Source organism: Poecile atricapillus, chromosome 7, assembly GCF_030490865.1.
Source record: "Poecile atricapillus isolate bPoeAtr1 chromosome 7, bPoeAtr1.hap1, whole genome shotgun sequence".
Lineage (NCBI taxonomy): Eukaryota > Metazoa > Chordata > Aves > Passeriformes > Paridae > Poecile > Poecile atricapillus.
This window is the reverse complement of record NC_081255.1, coordinates 6,863,112-6,885,839: the sequence shown is the minus strand read 5'-3', so window position 1 is coordinate 6,885,839 and position 22,728 is coordinate 6,863,112. Positions and strand designations below refer to the sequence as shown.

The following is a 22,728-nucleotide window of genomic DNA, read 5'->3' as shown; positions in this document are numbered from 1 at the left end:
CCCAACAGCTCTTGCATTCATGTTCAGGTGGCTTTAGGATGTGGGACTGGTTCAGGGCACTGAAAAACGTGGTAGGAAATGCTCTGTCTAGAGGAGATGGGATGGAGCTGAGGAATGTTAGCCTGACACATGGCCCACATGATGATGGGGAGAACCCTAGAATGGTTTGGGTTAGAAGACACCTTAAAGCTCATCTTGTTCTAACCTTCCACAGACAGGGATACCTTCCAGTAAAACAAATTCCTCCAAGCCTCATCCAACCTGGCCTTGGACACTTGCAGAGATGGGGCAGCCACAGCTTCTCTGGACAACCAAGAAGTGATGAGATAGGAGATGTACAGCAGAAGCCAAAATAATTTCAGTAGCTGGGAATCATCCCAGCAGCTCTGCCTGCTCAGGAGCGCTGCCTGCCTTCGTGCCTGTGCCCTCCCCACCCCCAGGCTGATGTTAGGGAGCCCAGAGAAGGCCTTTGACTTCTCATTTCCTCCTGGTGTGTTTAATTGCCTGATTTTTTTTCCCTTTAGGACTGGGAGAAAGAGAGGAGAGGTGGGCAAAGGAAGACAGATGTGTGGAAAATAGAAGTCTAGGTGACAGATTGAGGGCTGCTATAACCACAATAGCCAGCTTGATGGATTGATAGATTAGACAGGGAATATAAATAGCACGTATGGTTTATCTATCCCCGTTTTATTTTCCTCTTGTCTGTCTCTTTATCTCTCCTGGTGTTATTTTCCTCCCTCTTATCTCTTTATCTGCCCAGCCTGAGGATGGAGGAGAGGTGGGTGACAGAAGCAGGATGGATGAGCTCGGATTTCCACTGCCTTTGCAGCATCCAAGCAGACAAGTTTTGCCAGCTGTGGAGGATTAGGAAGCAGCCTCAGATCTGCACACTGATACACTTTTCCCACCCCTCTCCTTTCCCCTGCACCATCCCCTCTGTCCAGGTGCCCTCCCTTAGGGATACTGTGGTTGGAGGGTCAGCTCCTTCCTCTCTCTGGCTCATTCTTGGCCAAGGAACGAGGGCAGCCACTGGAGCAGTGAGCTCTGCTTGTCTGGGTACCCGGCGTTCCCATCTGACAGCCGGGCAGCTCTGCTGCTTGATATTCTGCTCAGGCACTGAGTACAGCAGCGGCAGCAGCACCGGGAAGAAGGGAGGGAGGGAGGGGAGCCACCCAGCACGGGGAAAGCCAGGGCTAGCGATGACAGTAACTGTTCTGTTCTTTTCTTTCTTTTTTTTTTTTTTTTTTTTTTTTTAATCTCAGTTGGTTTTGGTTGCTCTTTTGCTCAAAAAAGGCATTTTTTAAAAAATATATTAAACAGATACATTTTACTAAGATGTCTCTTGGCTCGAGCCACTGACAAGAAATGACACTCCCCAAATGAATAGGCTTAAAAAAACCTGTCCCAAACAAACCAAATAAATAAATACATAAATAAAACATTTTCTTTTTTTTTTTTTTCCTTTTGCATTACGTTTTTTTTTTTTGTTGTTGTTGTTGTATTTTGTTTTGTAGGGAATCGTGGCCCAGAGGTCTCCGCCGGTGTCTGTGATGGCAGCGTCCCCGGCGCAGGTGCCAGGTCCTTCCCAGGCAAAGGGTGAGACGGTGCCTCAGCACTGCAGCAGACACGAGGTGCTCGTGGAGAGGCCCCAGGGGAGAGCTGCTGGGTCTCCAGGGCTGGCTCTGTGGACCCCCAGCAGACCCCACCGTGTGTGAGGGTATGGCTGCAGGATGGAGCACGGGGGATGCAAAGGTGCCAGTAGAAACCTCTTAAAAAGACTACAAAAGTAGAGTGGCGAGGAGGCCGCCACTGGGTGGGTTAAGGACCTGCTCTGGTGGGACCAGCAGCTGCCTCTGGCCTAGCCACACCCCCTGGGCCATCACCACACCTCCCCAGCCACCCCCATGGTGGCCACAGTGGCATTGTCCCCGCACTGGGAGCCACTCTGCACTGCATGAGCCATCCCTCCTCCTTAGTCCCACTGGCATCCTCCATCCGCTTGAGCCCTGTGTCTCTTTGGCCAGTTGCTGGGTGTACCATGGAAGCACGCAGTTGGCACTAAGGTAAGGCCTTGATTTAAATTTTTAGGGTGGTTGTTTCTCTCCCCTCCCCAGGAAGTCTTTCCTCCCAGCCCCCTGGCGCCGAGGTCCGAGCGCTGCCGGCCGTTAGCTGCACAGCTTGCCCATCTCCTGCTCCAGCGCATTGGGCAGCCTGGCGTTGAAGGCTCTCAAGGAGGACTGGATCCTCGCCACCTCGTTGTTGGCCAGCTTGAGCCGGTGCCGGAGCAAGCAAGTGAAGAGGTCGAGGCGGATTTTGCCAGGGGGTGAGAGCCTGTTCACTCGGTCCCTGATCTCCAGCAGCTGGAGCATGGCTGAGTCCTGGGAGCCCTGGGTGTAGGGGTAGTCCAGCTGGAGGATCAGGTCACGGATAGCGTCTGGCTCGAAGGGCAGGCTGTAGCCAAAGACTTGCAAGCTGTTGATTTTCATGTACCCCAGGTTCTTGGAGGGATCTGACATCTCCAAGGGTTCATAGTAGATTGTCTCATTGGAGCTGTCATCCAGAGACTTGATGCGGCTCCGCAAGTAGACGTGGACCGTTTCGAAGAAGGTCTTCCACTTGTTGCCCAAGGTGATCGTCCAGTTTTGGCACTGGGCAGAGGCATCCACGGTAGTCCTTTCCCAGTCTGGGAAGCTGCCCTCATTGACAGGCATGAACCAGCTCTCCGAGTGGCTTCCCCCAAAGGGGTTGACATAGATGGCCATGACGGGCTCCAGGGTGCTGTTCTTGGTGAGGCAGATCTGCAGAGACAGGGCCAACATGACGTGAACCAGCCCGGGCTTGTACTTGTTGCTCTTCAGGGTGAGGAGCATGCGCTTCCTCCAGGAGGGGTCGAACCAGCTGCCCAGGCGCATGTCGTTGCTGATGAAGATGGAGTGCACCTCGATGCGGCTGTCCCGTTTCTGCAGCAGGTACTTGAGCTCCAAGTCCTGCAGGTCGGTCTCCAGCCCCAGGTAGTGCTCCAGTGAGTCGGCCACCTCAGGGCGGCAGAAGCCCTGGGTGAGCACGAAGCCGTGGTTGCAGGTCCCGCAGCGGGTGCTGTTGTCCTGGTCACAGCTGGCACAGGCTGGCCCCTCGCCCAAGGCACACGGAATGGACCCCTGGCAGGAGGGCTGCTCCGAGGGACAGCTGCAGCTGTGGCTTTCTTCCAGGAAGGTCCCAGGCACGGTGGTCTCGCTGCAGTACAGGAGCGACTGTGCACGGCTCCACCAGTAAGGGAGGGACCTGGTGCAGAGGAAACACAGGAGAGAGGCTTAAATGGCGTCTTTTGGGATGCGACTGACTTTCCCTAAGGATGGAAGAGCTGCCCACCTTGTGTTTGTTTTCTGCTCCGCTGAAAACAGCATGAACCAAGCCCCATTTTTCACCTTCAGGTTTGGACCTGACCTCTCAGGGCTGGTACAGCCACTCCTGCTGCCTGCTCACCCCCAGATGTCCCTCCTAGGTAGGAGCTTCTCCAGTTGCAGCCACAGGGAGGTAGCCCCTGGCTCTGAGCCACCCTTGGGGCATGGGGCAACGTCCCCAGAAGGGGATGCCATGGCACCCTACCTCTCCTTCGGCAGCTTGAAGCGAGGTTGGCGGTGGCAGCGTTTGCTGAGGTTGAAGAGCCGCCGGATGAGCCGGTAGGTTTTCCTGGACAGCAGCTTCAGGCTGGTGCCCAGCTGTTGGTAGCGATGCTGGACATCCAGGTCCATGGTCCAGAAGTGGGAGATGGCTGTCCTGTTCAGGAAACGGTCTGTGGGGAGTCTTTTCACCAGGGCCTGAAACTCCTCTGTGGGGAGAAGGAGACGGCATCAGCAGACCCTGGAGAACCGGTGATGAAGGTGAAGCTGAGAGCAACTTCCCTCCACCTGAGCTCTGAGGTCTTCATGGTGAAGAAGACCACCCTGGAGACCCAGCACCCAGCCTGGGCTGCTCACAAGGGGAAGGAGATGCTTGGTGGGGTCTCCCCAGCCTCACCTGACTCCTCGAACTGGCTGTGGTGGCTCTCCCAGGCTCGCCCAAGCTGGGCCAGGCTGCTCTCCAGCGCCTGGATGTCGGCCTCGGGGCAGTTGCAGCGGGGGAAGGCGGGCTGGCACTGGCAGCGGCAGTCGCTCCGGCGGCACAGCAGCTCCCCGGCAGAGCCGCAGGCAATGTAGCTGAGGGCGGCCGCCACGAACCTCTCCCGCAGGTAGGAGGGGAGCACCGTCTGCAGCCCTGCGAGAGGGAGCAGCCCCGACAGCATCAGGGCACGCACGGAGCCCCTCAAACATCGCCTGGGTGAGGGGGGCACGAGCCTCCCTCCTTCCTCCCCCCTCCCCGGGCTCCCACCCTCGCACGATTATCATATCAATTGCTGTGGAGCCGCTTGTCTGGGCTCTGCATCGATCTCGGCTCCTCTTGGCAGACAAGCAACAACCTCATCCTGCCCAGCTTTCATTATTTTCATCCCCTCTCCTCCCCAGCCCTGAAATTAGAAGCAGCATCTCATGCCAGCATCCTCCCCTGCAAACCCCTGTGCACCCACAAGCATCCCATGGTAGCACTTGTCCTCCCCCACATCCCCACGAGCCCAGTCCTACCTTGGAGCTGCACTTTGTTCTCAGGGCTCTGCACCAGGACAGAGCTCACCGAGTCCAGGTTGTCATAGTTGCTGCAGCCGAGCGGGCCTGTCCGTGTTTCTGTCACCTAAGGTGGGGACACGCAGGTGGTCAGGGACACAGGAGGGGACACAGCGCTACCTCGCTGAGAGTGCCGCAGATAATCCCTGACCCCGCTGGCCAAGCCCATAGCCCTCATAGCAGGGCGATGGTCGGGAGAGGAGAACTAATTATCTGCTAATTAGCTTGTTGACAGGCGGCAGCCCTGCCTGCAGCCCGCTGAAAAATGTGCCTTTATTAGCGTGCCCAATTTCCCATAAATAATGGGAACGTGTTAAGTTTCCCTGCTCTGTCTCCTGTCTGGGTGATGCTGTTTCGGGTCTGGCCAGCTGCGAGGGGCCGTGGTGAGGATGCTGTGTCCCTGGCCACCCCCCTGCCTACCTTGATGGCAGCCGTGGCGATCTGGATGTGGTGCAGCCGGCGCAGGGTGCTCTCCCGGTCGATGAAGTAGGAGGCTGCCAGCTGGTGCAGGGTCTCCAGCGAGACCCCCGAGCTGTTCCCAGCCCCCCCCGCAGGCTCTGCCCTCCGGCTCAGCTTGCGCTTGTCCACAAAAATGGTCAGGGACTCCTCTCCTGGGGGGAGACGCGATACTTTGGAGAGGCTGCTGGGCTCCTGCAGTGCTTCTTTTCCCACTCTCCCTCCTGTGCACAGTCCCTGTGCAAAGGGGGGTGAGCAGGGCCGAGCACCCCCAGCACTCACCTCCCAGCGTGGCAGCCAGCAAGAAGTGTGTCCCATACTTTTTGATGAGGCTGTCGGTGATCTGCTGGGGGCTGGGCCGACGCCCCAGCAGTCGGATGTTGCGGATGAATTCAGGGGCCAGGGGAAGCGGAAGGCTGAAGAAATCTTTCCTCTCCAAGGCCAAATTATTCACCTTCCAACGAGCAAACTCTCTGTGGGAGGAGAGCAGCAGTGGGGAGAGGGTGTGAAGTGGGTCTGGCCACGGCACATGGATGCTCTCCTTCCTTTTGTCCCCAGTTTCCAGCTCAGGACAGGTGGAAAACTCTGGTTAGAATCATCCCGACCTCCTCCACTTCCCAGGAAGTGCAGGACCGGCTGCAGACACTTGCCAGCTATGGATCCGGCCAGGACAAAAGCACCGTCCCTCCCTAAGCCATTGATGGTGATAAAGAGCTACAAGCAGCGGAGATGCCTGATATTGATTAATCCAGCACCTCCAGAAGGCATTAATCACAGCCCAGGGCAGGGCTAGACCCTTTTCCAGCCTGTTGGGCTGGTTGGATCTCATCTCTCCCCCAGCCCTGTGCCTACGGATCCAAGTGAAAATCCAGCATCTGGGGGTATCATGGTTTTAAATATCAGCAGCAATATTTTGTGGGAAGCTGGAGGTGGGTCCCCTCAGAGCTCCAGATGGGCTGTGAATGTGCCCCCCTGGCCTTGCCCAGCCCTAGGGAGCAGCTGCCTAGCCTGTCACTGCATCCAAAACCCCATGGCCTTGTAAACAACCGGCAGCAAATTTCAGCCTAATCTTTGGCATTTTGCTCTAATTAAAACCAGGCGGTGCCTTTCAGACAGCTTTACCAAGGCTGGATGGGAAAAGAGGGAGAGGGAGGGGTGGATGGGTGCAAAGCAGCAGCTGCTGGGCTTGGCAGATGACAAGTTGCCTACCACCATGACTTTTGGGCCCAGAAGATGGGTTGCAGGGGCCAGTAGCAGAGCTGAGGATGAGGCAGGGAGGATGCTGCCTCTCCCCTTGCACACACACTCCCTAGGGGCCGGGGTGCCAATCTCCCCCCCTTCCATCCCAGAGGCAAAGCAAGCCCCAAAGGCTGATAGTAGGTTCTCTGCCTCCAGGGAGGTGTGAGCCAGCAGCTGTCCCTCTGGCTGCTCCTTCCTGTCCCACCACCGTCACCAGCAGCATCCCTGGAGGACGCAGGTCCCTCGGCATGGCAGCATCAGCACACAGGAAAGAGGAGAGGAGCTCCCTAGGGGTGCCGGGCTGCATAACAAAGCTGCAATCCCGGCACCCACGTCAGCATTCCCGAGAGGCCTTGGCCAGGCTTTGCTCCCCTGCTGAATCCCCCCAGGGCTCAGCATCGGTGGGGAGTGAAAGGGAAAAGGGCTCATTAGCCAGAGGTGACAGCCCCAGTTAGGTGCAGGAGGCTGTGGAGTGGAGTGGGTTTCCCACAGAGGCTGTCACGGGTGGCCCTTTGCTGTGGTGAGTGGCCCCACTGCTGCCAAACCTGTTTTTCTGCTGGCAAGAAACCCCTCCAGCCTCGGCCCCCATTCATACAGCATCCCACTGCAGCAGTCTGTGGGCTGATGGCTCTGGGGACATGCCAGGGGGTCAGTCAGGGTGGCTCTTCTTGAGCCCCAGCAGCATCCCAGCTCCAGAGTACTGCCAGCCTAGGCAGCTTCAGTAATTTGGCAGAGAGATGTCTTTGTGCACAGAAAACAGACAAAAAAGCATCTTTGTCCGAAGGGCCTGGGAAGCAGACACCACACACACTGCCCCTTCTGCTGTCCCCAGTTTCCACCTCTGGGCAGGAGATTGGTAGGCAGAAGATGTCCAAAGGGACTGGAGTACATATGAACCCATCCAGCCCAGTGGGCTCTGTGCCTCCTGCCATAAGGGCTGATTCCATCTCAACCTGTGCACCAAATCCCTCCCAGCTCAGGGCAAATCCTGCCTGGAGCCCGGCCTGGCCACACCATGAGCATCCTCAGGGGGGCTGCTATTATATTCCCTGGAAAAGCAGCATCTCACATCCACCCACTGTCCAATGGACAGCCTCCTCCTGCACGTGGGGGTCTGCTCATGTGGATTAGAGAGGGTCTGCCTCCCCTTTGCCGTGCCCCCATAGCCCCCCACCCCTCATCCCCCTCTCGAGCTGCCCACAGCCTCACCTGTAGATCCTGTACCTGGTGGTGAAACCCTGCCGGTAGCGCTCCATGAAGTCCACGTACTCCTGAGCTCGGTAGAAGGGTCCCCGGTCAGTGAGGAGCCAGTCGAGGGGCGCCCGGACGGAGGGAGAGGAGGATGAGGAGGAAGAGGAGGGGGTCGCGGGGGCTGCATGGCCCTGGGGCACGGTGCTGCCCGCCCCGCCGGCCGCTCCCCAGCGGCAGCAGGCGCTCAGGGCCAGCAGGGCCAGCGGGAGCATCGGCGGGGGCCCGTCAGCACGTGGGAGGTCCTGCCGCCCCATCCTGCTGCTGCCCGGCCGGCTTCTTCATTCTCTCACCCCGCGGCGATCCTCCGGGACAGCCCCGTCCTGCAACGGGAGCACAGCGTGGATACAAAGCAGGAGAGACCACAGCCTTTGGAATGCTTGTCGGGATGCTGACAGAGGGAAAGAGACGCTCCCGGGAGAGCCACGCGTCAGGCACGGACTGGTCATGCCACAGGAAATAAGAGTTTATGGGGTTGGGGGTGCTGGGTGCTGCTGAAGTTGAATGAAATCCTGGCTGATGGCTGTTTGAGGAATTTCTGGCTTTTTCTTGATGTTTTTCTCTGCAGTACATCAGCCTGTCAAGCTGAGCTTGCTGCTGTGGGGATGGTGGGGAGGGCTGCCTCTGCACCCTGCATTGTGGGGATGCATGGCAGGAGCATGTGCAGCTCATTTCAGGTGGGGCTAAAAATAATAATCATGGGGAGCTGGGAAAATGAGCTTCTCCAGGTATGAACTGGATCACGTGTGGTTGATGTTAGACTTTTCTTTGTGTTCTGCTGATGGATGGGTGGATGGATGGATGGATGGATGGATGGATGGATGGATGGATGGATCTCCACTCCAAGGTTGGCAGGCTGATGGAAGTAGTGTTTTGAGTGCAAAGTAAAGATGAAGCTTTTCTGGCAGCAGCAACCACAAGGCCAGAGCCTGAATTTGCCAGTGCAAGTGGGAGATGGGGAGCTGCAAGGTCTGGCCAAGGCCAGGTGTGCTGTGAGGCAACAACAGCTGTTTGCCTCAAAACAGGGACCCCACTGCTGCAGTACTGCCAGGGAAGATGGTTTTTATTCCAAGAGGGAAGATGGTTTTTATTCCAGGAAGGCAGCTGGAGCCCAAATGCCCATCCCTGCTGAGCGCACACCAACCCTGCGTTCTCCCAAACAGGGCTTTGCTGGATGAATCATCATGCTTTAACATGTAATAATTTGTTTTTTCAATTTTTTTGCTCCATCTCTTCTATTTTTAAACCCTTAAGGGTGCCCTTTGATTACACTTTCTCAGCTTCTCACTCAGCCCTCAAGGCTGGGGCCCTGTGAATTTTAAACAAAAGCTGAGACTTTCACATCACCAGACCGGGGTGCCAGGGCAGTGGGGTGAGCAGCAGCAGCAGGCAGGGCTCATTCTGTTCCCCCACACTCTTTTTTCACGTGTCACCCTGGTTTCTCCCAGCCTGGCAGGCAGCCACACAACAGCCCCATCACTGCCTCCTGCTCCTGGCACGTGGAGTCCCCCACAGCCACGATGTGACCAAACCCTGGCCCAAACCTGTCCCATGCTGGGGTGGGAAGCAGGCAATGCCAGGCTGGTTTCCTCACTCTGTGCCCCAAGTGTTGGAGGAGGAATCTGTCACCCCCAAAACACGGCAGGATCCGATGCCAGATTACGGCTGCCCCTTAATCCTCCCTGCCTGCAACCAAAGCTGCGCCGAGGGGCAGCAGGCAGATGGGATGCAGAGTCTGCCTGAAGCAGACCTGCACCTGGCTCCCCTCCCCAGGAATATCTGCTGGTACAATTAAAAATTAACGTGGCCTGGGGACCAAAGGGATGCTCAAAGCTCAAGATTCAGCCCCGCCAGGTCCAGCCTGCAGCCATGGGTTCTGCTGCTGTGCTGAGCCAGGACCAGCTGCCGTGTCCAGGAGAGAATGGTGGGAGCCAGGCTCTGGCAGTAAACCTTGTGGAGGGTTTAAGATACTGACCATAGGCTAAACCCTCAGTGATTTGATCCCTTTCCCACACAGCAAAGGAGGAAAGCAGCACTCTGGATCTCAGCTGAGAAGCCGAGGGAGGGTAAAGCATCCTTGAACAGCATCTTTCTAAACCCTGCCCATGGAAACACACTGCTTGTAGCATTAAATATGGCTGTGACAGCAAAACACCTTGTTTAAATATCTGGCGTGCTGGGACTCTGCCTGTTGCCTCACAAACAGGCTTGGCACACCCTGTCTCCTCGTCCCCTGTCACCATCCATGGGTTTTAAGTGGTTCCTGTCACACCTCCAGCTGAGGTGGGGCTGGGCAGGGGCTGCTCCCTGGCTGTGTCCCTCTCCCCTCTCCCTCCACACAGGTCTGTAACAGCCTGGGTCTTACAGGGGATGTTAAAGCGGATTTTAAGTGGTTAAAGGAGATGCTTTTCCACAGGTGCCATGGGACACTGGCCTCATCCATCACCACCACAGACTGGTAGGGTCAATTTTGCACCAGTCACTTCACTACTCTCCCTTAGGCTTTCCTAGTGTAAATCAGAAGGACACTGAGTATCCTTCCTTTGATTCAAAGCACAGAGGAGATTTTTTGGGGTGGGACACACCAGGCAGAGCACTGTCTTTTCCATCAAACCACCCTAGATATTAAATGCTTCCCACCAGCACTAAGCAGCCCCCTGCCATTGCCACCCTGGGGGACATCTTCATGTGCCTTCACCAAGAGAGGCTTCCCATGCTGTCCTTCCCCTCCAAATCCCCTCTCCCACCACAGCTAAGGCAGCAAACATCTGGCTCACCATCACGGGGATGTGTATTATGGATAGACCCACTTTGGGCCACCTTTTCCCTTAGGCTGTGGTCCCTAGACCAGCCAGAAACCATTCCAGCCTGCTCTGATGCCTTCCCTGGGGAGCTCGTTCCGAGATTAGAGGCTGAGCGTGGGATGTTTCCTTGTGGCTACTTCATGTTTTACTACAGAGCAATAAATATAAGACTTGATATTTCCAGCACTTGGCCAGGGCAAACTGGTGCAAAACCAGTGAAGATTCCCTCCTGGCACGAAGCAAAGTTTCCAGCCTTGCTAAGCGAGCTTTTAATCACACATCCCTCTTATTCACACCGTGTGTGCCGGTACCTCTGAGGGAGGCTCCTGCTCGGGGACGGGCACTGACGCACACCAGCACCCTGCCAACAGGAACTGGAAGTCCCAAGGCAGGCAGGAACGGGCAAGGAGGGCCTGTGTGGGGGCTGTGCTGAGCTATGCAGCAGCTTATCCCCCACAGAGCAGCCTTCCTGCACCACTGTCAGCTGGGATGATCTATTTCCTCCTATCGATCAGCAGTTATAGAAAATAAATATGTGCAGATATTGCCATAGCTCTGTATAGTCCTCAGTCCCCACAGCTGGGGGGAACAGGATCTGATTTGAGGGGTGGGGGGGGCTGCACTGCTGCTTTGTAGGGTTGGGGCAATGTTTTTCAGGATGCACTTCCACATGCTCACACCGGGATCCTCCTGGGATGCTGGGGAAAGTAAAGCTCTTTAGAAACAAGTAAACCCCTTGACCTTACTACTAAAGCTGGAAATAACTTTCTAATCACTTTTCCTTGATCCAAAAAAATGAAGATTTGATGAGAAGCATCTGACAACTCTTTTTTTCTTCTTCCTTTTGATTTAGGGCTTTGCATCACAAAAGTTGGAAAACTTCCAGCTTGTTAATTTTTTTTTTCTCCTCTTCCCCCTTCTATAAAAACTCTGATGCAATGGAAGTGAAGTGTCAAAGCAAATATTCTTGAAAAATTTTCTAGGACCACAACCTCCTTCAGGACCAAGACTTCCTGAGCTTCTTGCAGCCCACTGTGTCCCCGTTGCCTGCAGCAGAACACCCCGGTGTTCCCCCAGTGACGGCAGATGCATGGCCCACACTGTCACTTGTCACGAGCTACATCTTAAAGAGAGCTTGTGGCAATTTCTAGAGGCACCCCCTACCCTGGGGATGGCAGTGGGGTCGCTTCTGCAGTGGTGTCCTCATCCAAAATAGCTCAAGAGGCCAAAGGAGAGATGTGAGATGGGGGTGGGGGTGCTCAGGTAAGCTGCAAAAGCCTCCCTCTACTGCCCTTGGGGCTGACAGTGACAGCAGCAACATCCTCAGCCTAACATCAGAGTTATGCCGAGGTCCCGCTTGCTTCCATGCCGACGGCATCTCCAGAGCCAAGTGCTCCTCCACTAATCAGGCTGAGTTCGATAATTAAGACGTTAGCTAATTGTTAGGGACATTAGCATTGATTTGTGCCCTTTCATGCTGCAGGAGCAGATCTCGAGATACAGAAACTGGGAAGCATACACTGGGGAGAGGGGCAGTGGTATTTGCCAGGTGCCGTTGGGAAGCACAGGAATATTCCAGATGGACTCTGGAACGAGCCCTGTGCATGCTGAGCTGAAGCCCAGAGCCAAAGCAAACCCCACGGTCTGTGGCAGGTACACGATACCAGCTGGTGGCAGAGCTGTGGGATGTGCCCAGACACAGGGGCTGGTCCCTGGGGCACAGTGGGAGCAAAGGTGCCTCTGTGCCAGAGCGATGGGGAGGGGTCTCGAGCTCCCTGGGGATGCCTTAGTGGGAAGGAACATAAAACCTAGTAACTGAGTCACCTTCTCATTAAACATGGAAAAGCTTTATCAAATTAAGGCCACTTAAAAGAGCCTGGGCAAAGGCTAAGTGCAGTTTAGCGTCTGAAGTGGATTGACTCAGCTGAGCCACGTCTATCTATGAATTCATGCAGGCGCCCAGGCCACCTCTTGCTCTGCCGCCTGCACACCTCGGCACAGACATCCCAAAGGGCTCAGTTTTTGCAGGATGCTTCCATTGCTCCGGAGCCACCAGTCTCTCCTGGCTTGGTGGAACCCACCTCCCCTACAGCCAGCCCTGCCTCTCCCACTGTCTCCTCTGCCCCCTGCTCCGGCTCGATTACGGCTTGCAAGGAGCTGCATCTCCGGGCTTGTATCCGCACGCTCCTAAGGAAGCGCCAGGGCCTCATTGATCTGCCGGGGTCATTAAGAGAGCAAAGCTGGCACCGCCGGAGCGACAGCAGCGCGGTAATCGCTGGCAAAGCGGGCACGGCGGGGTGCTGGCAGCCACCTGGCAGCCGGCCTCGGAGACACGGTGGGGACAGCCACCTCGGAGCCTCCCGTCCTGCCGGAGCCAAGGGGCTGGAGATCACAACCGTGGCTGGGAACAGATTCCCGCTGGGCTCCCGCACCCTCTGTAGCCTGTTCAGTCGCTATAGCCGAGGGACTCCAAGGCACTGCCCTCCTCTCTGCTCCTGAGACTGGTTAGAAAACCTGTAGGACTCGATGCCTTGGGTTCCTTTTATTAGCTTTTCTTCACATCCTCAAGAGCGAGACACTTGAAGATGAGAGTAAAGGAAAATAGCAGAAAATCCCAGGACTCGGGGAGCCAAGGATTTGCATAAGACATCAAATGAGTTGAAGCCCGGGCCGCTGTCGGGGGAGATGGCAGCTGCGTGCAGTGAGTCGCACCAGTGCCATGTGTTCTGCCCTCTGGCTTTGCACACCCGAGACTTTCACACCTACGGGCAAAAAGCCTCTTAAATAAAGAAATGTGCAAAATACAATTTCCTCCCCCAGCACAGTGACGGCAATAGCAGCTCCGGCTTCCCCACCTTGCGCTGAGCTCTCAGACCAAAGAATCCCTGCAGGTGGATCTTTGGGACTAGGGAAGAGCATCCCTACACACGAGGGGATGGGGAATAAGATCAGCCCTGTGCACAAGGGGTCCGGGAAAGAGAGCAGCCCTGCAGCCTCCTCCCCAGGGAGGATGGCTCCTTCCCCCTAACAGATCCTGCATGCCCAGTAGCATCCTCATGCAGGAGCTGGGGGCAGTGCAAGGTGAGGAACACCGCTTCCCTTCCCTGCCTTCGTACGGGTGACAAGTGTCAGGGACAAGCAGCGATGCACAAGTGCAGCTCAGCATTAGCGGCGCAGGATAAATAAGGTGGTGGATGGCTGGTGTTGGGCAGAGAGAGGGAGCCCTCCTCTGGGGTGTCAGAGCGTGGCCACTCCCCTTTCCAGCATCCTGCTGCTCCCCAGGTCTCCAAAGTGTCACCGAACGGCCACCAAAGACAGCTCCGCTTCGGAAAAAAAGTGCAGGGGCCTCCTTGCAACATCTCCGGGGCTGGCAGGGACCCTCCTGGCTGCTGACAGAGAGGGGACACTGACATCTGCCGGCAGGTCCCACCCGGCCCCGCAGCGCCCCGGCTCAGCGTGCCCGGCCCCGGGACCACAGCGGGGGCACTCTGGGACCCTCCACTGCCGCTGCAGGGCGGCCACACGCGGCTCCCCTGGGGAGGGACAGGGCGGGCTGAGCATCCCTGCGCCGAGAGCTGATGCTCTCCAGCGCTTTAAAGACACAGAGTTTTGTTTCTCACTGGAAAGCCGAGCGTTTAGGGACGGGAAGGGAGCCTGGCAGCGGGGACCCCCCGGCTCCCGGAGCGGTGCTGGGCGGGCGCCCGAAGCGAGCGAGCGTCTCCCGACGGGTCACGGACCCACTGCCCGAGCCGATGCTCCGGGTGGTGGAGCGGGGCCCTGCGGTGCGGGGAACGGGCGATTCCCTCACAGGCTATTGATTGATCGGTGCCCATCGGAGAAATGTGTGCTTTAACATTTGCGGGGGCATCTCCCCCGGTCCCTGCGGGCGCGGGGTGTGTGACACCGGCATTTGACACCGAGCAGCGCACTCGGCACACAGCAGCAGGTCCCGGCATCCCGGGCATCCCGATTATCCCGGCAGCAGCCGGTCCCAGCGGGCCGGCAGCAGCCGCCCCGCACCTGTCGGGCCCCCGAGCGGGGTGGCTCCGGCCCGGGAAGGACTCGGTGCCTTCCCCTACACCCGAGCTCGCCGGGGAGGCTGACAAGCGAGCCCGGAGTGGGGACACAACTTGGCCAAGGTCACCGAGCGAGCCGGCGTCGGTAGCCGGGATCTCCGCCCTTGCGGGGCCGCCGCTCGCCACCGCTTCCCCGCCCCACCACCGGCGGGACCCCACTCCGGCTCAAACCCCGTCCCACAACTCCTCCCCGCGACCCCGCAGACTCACCCCAGGCTCCAAATCAGCGCCGGCGGGGCACCGGCCGCCTCTCCTCGGCGTCCCGCTCCGATCCGCTCCGGCTCAGCGGCCCCGGGCGCTGCCCCGCCGCCTCCTCCGGGCCGCGCCATGTGCGGGCGGGCCCCGGCGGCGCCGCCACCATCCCGCGCTCCCCTCAGCCCCTCAGCCCCGGCCGCGCCGCCGCCGCCGGCTCCGCGGGGCCGCCGCGCCGCGCCGATAATATATGCAGCGGCCGCAGCCAATCAGAGACGTCGTCTGCGGCCCCGCGCGTTCCTATTGGCCAAGAGGGGAGGGGCGGGGCGGGGCGAGGGATCCCGTTCCCGCCTCCCGACCCGGGGTGAGCGAGCCCTGGGAACCCGGGATCGGGAATGGGGATTGGAAAGGAGCCGAGAGAACATCCCGAGCCTTGGGATCGGGAATGGAGGGATCATCCTGAGCCTTGGGATCGGGAATGGGGATTGGAAAAGAGCCAAGAGAACATCCCGAGCCTTGGGATCGGGAATGGGGATTGGAAAAGAGCCGAGAGAACATCCCGAGCCTTGGGATCGGGAATGGAGGGATCATCCTGAGCCTTGGGATCGGGAATGGGGATTGGAAAAGAGCCAAGAGAACATCCCGAGCCTTGGGATCGGGAATGGAGGGATCATCCCGAGCCTTGGGATCGGGAATGGAGGGATCATCCCGAGCCTTGGGATCGGGAATGGGGATTGGAAAAGAGCCGAGAGATCATCCCGAGCCTTGGGATCGGGAATGGAGGGATCATCCCGAGCCTTGAGATCGGGAATGGGGATTGGAAAAGAGCCGAGAGACCATCCTGAGCCCCAGGAACCCGGGATCGGGAATGGGGATTGGAAAGGAGCCGAGAGAACATCCCGAGCCCCAGGAACCTGGGATCGGGAATGGGGATTGGGAAAGAGCTGAGAGATCATCCTGAGCCTTGGGATGGGGAATGGGGGATTGGAAAGGAGCCGAGAGATCACCCCGTTCTCATCATGGGCAGCGACACCTTTCCCTGCACCAGGTTGCTCCAAGCCCCGGCAGCCTGGAGCGCTTGCAGGGATGGACATCCCCAGGTTCTCTGGGCAGCCTCATGTGCCGGTCATTCCCAGAGAGCAGCAGGAAGGCGCCGTCAGGGACACCAGATTTAGTGTTCTCCCATGGGTTTTTTATACATGTTCTATTTACCCGTCTGTGTTCTTCACACCTCCCACCAAACCCCTTCCCAGCTCCTCTTCACGAGTCCTTAGGCATTCCAGGGGCACTGCATCCCATTTCCAAACGGGAGGGTGGAAAGAACCTTAGTGGAGACACCTTCTAAATAATTCAATTGCACCTTTTTTTTTTTTAATTTTTTTTTTTAATTTTTATTTTTTCCAGAATGAAAAAGCTCCTTTTAATGAGTTTGTGGTGAAAGAAGAGCAAAGAAAGGGCCTTCTGATCATCCAGCAGGATTTCCCTGTGCTCCCCAAAAGGAACACAAAAGGAGGGCCACGTCTTGCAAAACACTGCTGCTCATTTTTCCTTATTTTTTTCCAGATTTTCCTTCCCCAATTTTCCCCATTTGGTATTTTTGCTTGTTCAGGGTTTTTTTGTTTATCTTGTTGGGTTTTTTTTTCTGATTTTTTCCTGATTTCTCCTGATCCTAAGCCATAAGTGCTTCACTCTGTTTGTTGAAAATGGGTAATTTTTGGTGAGTGTGGTTCTTCCTGCCCAAAGTGTCATGGAAGTTAAGAATACAGGGGGTTAAAAATACAGATCATTCTGGGGAAAAGCACCCACTTAGTGCTTGGGGTGTGTGGAGCACAGTGCTGTCCCCCATCGATGCCAACCCTAGGGCGAGTTCAGCTTCACAGCTGGCACACGAGAGGGAGCAGGAATTTAGGGAAAGCCTCACAAGGGGTGGTGGAGAGCTCTGCAAAAGAAAAATTAAAAAAAAAAAATCACAAGTATCTGCTGCGTGTGATTCTCTTTGGAGGTGCCAGGTGGGATGGGGCCATGTCCTCATGAGGAGATGGTGTGGGAGCTCTGTGATGCCTCCACATGCTGTTCCAGAGTCATTCGACATCGGGAAAGTCCCAGGGGGAAAACCCACACCAGCAGACCTCAGCCTTGCATTCCTGCTGGGATGAGAACTGGGCATTTCCCCCACCAGTGGAAAAAGAGAACATTTTCCATCAGATTTTGGCTGCGGTGGGGAACCACAGGTGTCTGCAGGAAGGTGTGGCTCTCAGACAAGCTGTCAGTGCTGCTTTGTGCTCACTTAAAGGGTGTGAAAATAGGAAATAAAAAGCATCCAGATCCGGCAAAAAGATCCAAATCCAGCAGGTTTGGGGTTGCCCTTACACTCCACATATATATATGCACACACACATGTGTATATATATATATATATATATATATATATGCACACATACAGACAGTGATATATATTTAATATGGACTTGGGGGATTTGGAGGTCTGTGACTTCTTCTGGGGCTTTGGGGTCCATGGCTTCTCCTGGGACTTATTTTGGACGTCTGTGACTTCTGGGATTTTGGAGGTCAGTGATTTTCTCTGCAGCTTTGGGTTCCATGACATCTCGTGGGGTTTTGGAAGTCTGGGATTTCCCCTGGGGCTTTTGAGGTGCGGGGCTTTGGAGGTGCGGGGATTTTGGAGGTGCAGGGATTTTGGAGGTGCAGGGATTTTGGAGGTGCAGGGATTTTGGAGGTGCAGGGCTTTTGAGGTGCGGGGCTTTTGAGGTGAGGGGATTTTGGAGGTGCGGGGATTTTGGAGGTGCCGGGATTTTGGAGGTGCAGGGATTTTGGAGGTGCGGGGCTTTTGAGGTGAGGGGATTTTGGAGGTGCGGGGCTTTTGAGGTGCGGGGATTTTGGAGGTGAGGGGATTTTGGAGGTGCGGGGATTTTGGAGGTGAGGGGATTTTGAGATGCGGGGATTTTGGAGGTGCGGGGATTTTGGAGGTCCGTAATTTCTCCTGGGCGGTGAGGGCGGTGGTACCTGCGCTCTATTCTCGGTGCAGAAGGAGGCCGGGCAGTCCCGCACCCCTCCTGCCAGCGCATCGCTCCGCGGTTCTGCCGGTTCCCCAGGGCTGGAGGGGGGTGCAGGGGGGAAGCGGAGGCAGGGAGAGGCGGGGGCCGGGGGCTCGGAGCCGCACGGGGAGGCGCCGGTCCGCGGTCCCCGCCCCTCGCCGCCGCCTCCCGCCCGGCGCCGGGAGCGGGCGCGGGGCTCCAAGATGGCTTTGGCCGGGCTCTGCTCGCTGCTGGCCGGCTGCTGCCTGGCCGCGGGCAGCGGCCCCGCCGAGGCGGCGGCGGAGGCGGCGGCCAAGGAGCTGGAGTGCAAGCTGAAGAGCATCACGGTGTCGGCGCTGCCCTTCCTGCGGGAGAACGACCTCAGCATCATGCACGGCCCCTCGGCCGCCGAGCCCAAGCTGCTCTTCTCGGTCCGCAACGATTTCCCCGGCGAGATGGTGGTGGTGGATGACCTGGAGAACACGGAGCTGCCCTACTTCGTGCTGGGTGAGCCTGCGGGAGCGCGGCGGGGCCCCGAGCATCCCCGGCGGCGGGGCTCCTCCCTGCCGCACCGGCAGGGCCGGTTCTCCCCGCTGCAGCATCTCGGCCCCGGGGCCGCTTCACCCGCTGCAGCATCACGGCTGGAGATGCTGCGGGCCCGGGGTGCTCCGTGCATGCCAAGCGTGTTCGTCCGCGGGGCTCGTCCCCGGCTCGATCAATGGCCACCGGAGGCTTGTGCTGGCCGGAGGCCCGCAGTCTGCTCCCAGCGTGCCCGCCTGGAGGTGAGGGCTTCTGCTTTGTCTGCCCCTGAGCAGAGAGTCACCTTTCCTGCAGCCTGATGGAAAAACACTCCGCTGCCCAGTATATCCCATCCTGCCTGCGTGTGCTGTCCCCAGGTTTTAGGCTCTGGCCTATTCACATGGTCTGGGTGGTTCCCACCTGCTCTTCATTCACTGGGTGAGGCTTAGCTGCCCTTATCTCATGGGCTCCTTAAGTTTTCTTCCACCAAAAAAAAGCCAAGGGTTTGCTCCTTTGTTTGTGCAGAGCGAGGCCTCCACCCCTTGTGTGCAGGGACCCACTTTCCTCCTCACCAGCTGGAACAAGTCACTGAGATGTTTCATTTTTGGTGACATTGGTGCAGAACGTCAGTTCCTTGCCCACACATAACATCCTGCCCTGGGCAAATGCCACCGTCACTTTCCTAGCAGCCGCACAGTGGCTGTGTCACCTCCTGCACGCCTTGTCCATCTGTTGCTGCTCCAGCTGCACCTTGGGGTGTCCCGTGAAGTTTTTAAAATGCCAACCTTGTTTGGATGTTGGCCCAAAAATGAGGTACTGGTGTGTTGCTTGATGTGACATTACCCTGCTGTACCACCCCCGTGTGTGGTGGTGACCCCAGACTGGGGTTTTATCCCAGCAATTCATCACTTCCATGGTCTATGGACCCCTCCATGTGCTAAAAGCCCCCGGTTCTGCTTGCTGGGTGGGCTTGGGGCAGCCCTGGCTGCTGTGTGGGCTCCCCCCTTCTCCCGGGAGAAAGGCAGAGGCAGACGTGGGGCTGCTGGTGCCATGGGGAGGGTACGTGGGGACAGGCAGGGGTGTTTTTCTGGAGTGCAGGGGCTGTGTGGGGAGGAGCAGCGGGCTGTGGTGCTCCCCTGTCTCCCGGTGCCAGCCCTGCTCTGCGGGATGCTGCAGCGGAGGCCGGAGAGCGTTGCTGTGGCAACAAGGCAGCAGCGCTGCGGATGCAGGGGACGTGGGCATGGCTGCCAGCCCCCGCCACCTTGGTGCCCCAAAGGCCACCTGAGTGCTTGTCCCCTGGCCCCCTGGGACCCGATCCCGTGGAGCCAGACCCCGATGGGTGCTGCCAGCAGGGACCAGCTGGGTGGGGATCGGGAGGAGGTTCCTGGCCATAACCCCAGCCCCCACTGAAGGGTTTTCCTCAGGGATTTTTCAAATCCATGGGATACCACACACTGGGCAGCACAGGAAAGAAGCTGCCTGGCCTGGCAGCCCCCACTGCACTGATGATGCCTGGCAGGGGTTTGCTTTTGCCTCCTTCTGCTCTCTGCTGTCAGAGATACAAGGATGACAAGCCCTGTGCCGGTGCCCCCTGATGTCCTGGTGCTGGCCAGGCTCTCTGGGGCACTGCTGCCTGGGACATTGATTCCCCAAAAACATGGCCCTGCGTGGTGCTGTGCCAGCCCCCAGCATGCAGGGGTTTGGGCTGTGGAGACACAGGGGTGATCCCAGTTCAAGTCTTCCTGCCTGGAATGCTGGGGTTTGGGGTGGGATAGCAAGAGGGGGCACCTCGTGCCCCCCTGTTTGCCAGGGGTTTGGCTTGTTGACTTCTGGGAAATGCCATGTTACATCTTCCTCTCTCTTGTGGGACAAGAAGCTTGCCTTGAAGCTGGCATGGCCACTTTGCCATCTGTGGGTGTTACTGTTTTGTGCTGCTTTACCCTGTGGGGGTGTTGTTTTTTATTATTATTATTATTATTTTTATTGTTATTACTACTACTACTCCAACCACTATCAGCCTGGACACTGCTTTTGCATGGCAGAAGCTCTGAAATGCACAGAAGTCTTGCAAGACCCAGACTTGGCAACTCAGGGGCTGCAACCTCTGGATCTGGAGGTTCCCCAGCCCAAAGAACCCAAGAGCATCAGTGCTGTCACTTGCTGGGGACACGGCTGTGTCAGCTTGATGCCTGGAGCTGGTGTGAGTGGCTGTGTTCTCACAAGCCCTTGTGCAGGGACTGGAGTTGGTGTTTGAGCAGCTTTCCAGAAATGTGGCTTCACACAATGCTTCTTGCACCACCCCTGGCAAACACCAGACCTGTTAATGGCACCCACCTCGCTGAGTTTGGATGTAAATCCAAATAAATAATGTCTTGGAGTGAGGGATAATCCCCACACTTGCTGAGCCTGGTCTGGTTCAGTGTCTGAACCAGGGTGAGTTGGGCAGCTGCTCCTTCTGCTCTGGTGGTTTTCAGATCCAGGGTTTGTGCCCAGGGAAGGGGTTCCCAAGGGAAGGTGAGCAATCCTGGCTGACAGGCTTGGACCAGGGGATGCTGGTCCAAGTAGGGGATGAGTGAGGGGAGCAGCTGGGAAAGGGTCTGGATCAGGGAGCCCAAGGATGGTGGGGTATCATCTGCCTCCCATCCTGGTGTCCCCCTCAAATTCCTCCTAAATAATCCAAGGGCTTTTGTGCTTGGCTCATTTTCATGGACACTGGCATGTGTGGCTCCCCTGCCTTGGTGACACCTCCCTGCCACAGTGGCCAAAGCAGGCATCCCACTGACAGATGCATGGATTTTTCTTCCAAGTAAAGATGTGCTGAGGTCTTTGGAGAGCCACCTGTGATTCTTGTTAAAGCTGAAGTACTGGGGGGAGTTGTTGAACTGGCCATGCCAAAAATGGCTGTGACCCCTGATAACCCCTGATGGGAAGCTCCAGTAACATAAGTTAATGATGAGCTTTATATTTATCTTTACACAAGGGGGTGAGGCAGTGCTTGCTGCCTGATTTCCATGCACCTTTCCTGGGTCTCAGCCTCCCTGCTGTGTCCACCCTGGTGCCAGAGACAGCTGTGAGTGCACTGCTGCTCCGATCTCCCAAACACAGGGACCTGCTGCCTGCTCCTCTGCTCCTCCAAAAGCAGATGGGCTGTTTGTGGGGTTATGACTTCTGCTCTAGGAGGAGGTGAGCTGCTTGGACAGGGCTTTTCTCTGCTTTGCAGCTTTTTTTCGCTAATGAGTGGATTGAGTTTTAATTGCGCTCACCTTCTCACGCACGTGGAGCCTCACTGCCTGCGTTTGCTCAGGAGCAGCTCGGGGCTCTCACCAACAAACCCCATAATGTTTCTCCTCAAAGAGACTCCAACACCATCTCCCCATTTTACTGTAGGGTTTTCTCCCACCTCCTGAATTTTTGGGAAGTGCTGAGGGTGTGGGAGCCGGGATGGGGCCGCGTGCTGCCTGCATTTAAAATCACCTGCTTTCATCCTTCTTTCATCCTGCTTTAAATCAAGCAAACCTTCATTTGGGATGGTCGCCTTTCATCTCGTTTCGTGTTTGTTGCGCCAGTTGTATTTTTTCCTGAAGGGAGGAAGCGTTTTGCTGGTTGGTGGCCATTAAGAAATGCTAATTTGCAGCTCAATATTCCCTGTCTGCTCGCCTTCACACCCCCTTCTCCCTCACTGCTTGGCTCGGCAGCATCCAGCCACATTTGATAAGTCATTAACTGGATTCACACTCCTGCTGGCTGCTAATTTTTTTGGGCCCCATCCTTTGCAGGTTATAAAGTGGCACAAAGGGTATTTATGAGCATCCTGGCTTCCCTCAGCCCCTTGGGCTCGACGGAGATTTGTGATGCAATTAAAAACCGCGCCAAAGACGGTGTCTTTGACTCCTTTGCCTTCTCTGCAATGCAATAAATGTTTGAAAAGTAAAGTCTTGAAATACCTTTTGGAGTGTAAAATCGACTTGAGAAATGAGAAAGCAGAGCTGATGAGTTGAACTCGTGCTTTCTGGGTGCCAGATATTTCAAGATCTTGAAATACTGGATGGTTTTTACTTGCTGGTTTTTTTTTTTCCCCTGAGTGTGGAGGAGCTGAAGGAGCTGCTTCTGCCTCCCCAGGTTTCCAGCACAGTTGGTGTGCTCTGAAATAGGGCAGTGCAGCCCCTCATCTCCTGACTTCCCACTCCCCGCTGCCCTCCCGGGAGCCTCAGCAGCAGAGGATGGGAGACGGTTCTTAACTTCAATGACTTTAATAGATTATCATAAACTCCAGCCTTAATACAAGCTGTCATGATTTCAAATTATCTTACTTTTAAATTAAATAGATTCCTTTTTAAATACAAAATCAATTCTAATTTTTTAGAGGGGTGAGATTTTTCAAAGGCACCGATGAGCTGGGCATATTTAACCGCTCTCGAATATCTCCCCGAAATATCTAATCAAATTTTTTTTTTTTTGTTAAATCCTAGCTAAGCTCTTGGCTCTGCTGCTGGAGGGTCTGGCC

General features: G+C 56.5%; 2 protein-coding genes across 3 annotated transcripts in view; one reads left to right on the top strand and one right to left on the bottom strand.

The window, feature by feature from the left end:
• Positions 1–1,263: 1,263 nt before the first annotated feature.
• On the bottom strand, positions 1,264–14,881 carry BRINP2 (BMP/retinoic acid inducible neural specific 2). 2 transcript variants are annotated; one of them, XM_058843256.1, is made up of 8 exons: positions 14,692–14,881; positions 7,563–7,924; positions 5,397–5,587; positions 5,079–5,269; positions 4,620–4,725; positions 4,018–4,254; positions 3,607–3,829; positions 1,264–3,282 (listed from the first exon to the last, which is right to left on the bottom strand). In XM_058843256.1, exons 2-8 carry the CDS (start codon positions 7,856–7,858, stop codon positions 2,166–2,168), a joined length of 2,361 nt encoding a protein of 786 aa, XP_058699239.1. In that variant the 5' UTR covers positions 7,859–7,924; positions 14,692–14,881; the 3' UTR covers positions 1,264–2,165. The 2 variants fall into 2 exon arrangements, with proteins under 2 accessions (XP_058699239.1, XP_058699240.1); XM_058843257.1 differs by having other exon boundaries at positions 7,578–7,924.
• A 3,048-nt stretch (positions 14,882–17,929) lies between these two features.
• Positions 17,930–22,728, top strand: part of ASTN1 (astrotactin 1) — a 45,738-nt gene continuing 40,939 nt past the window's right edge. The window contains exon 1 of the mRNA XM_058842792.1: positions 17,930–18,212. Coding sequence (XP_058698775.1) covers positions 17,930–18,212 — 283 coding nt within the window. The remainder of the gene's footprint in view (positions 18,213–22,728) is intronic.

Coding starts and splice junctions, on each gene's coding strand:
- BRINP2 (XM_058843256.1), bottom strand. CDS start 7,858: ATGGGGCGGCAGGACCTCCCACGTGCTGACGGGCCCCCGCCGATGCTC. Junction 5,588..7,562: donor ACCAGGTACAGGATCTACAG/GTGAGGCTGTGG, acceptor CTCCTCCCACAG/AGAGTTTGCTCGTTGGAAGG. Junction 3,283..3,606: donor TTCAAGCTGCCGAAGGAGAG/GTAGGGTGCCAT, acceptor CCTCTGCACCAG/GTCCCTCCCTTACTGGTGGA.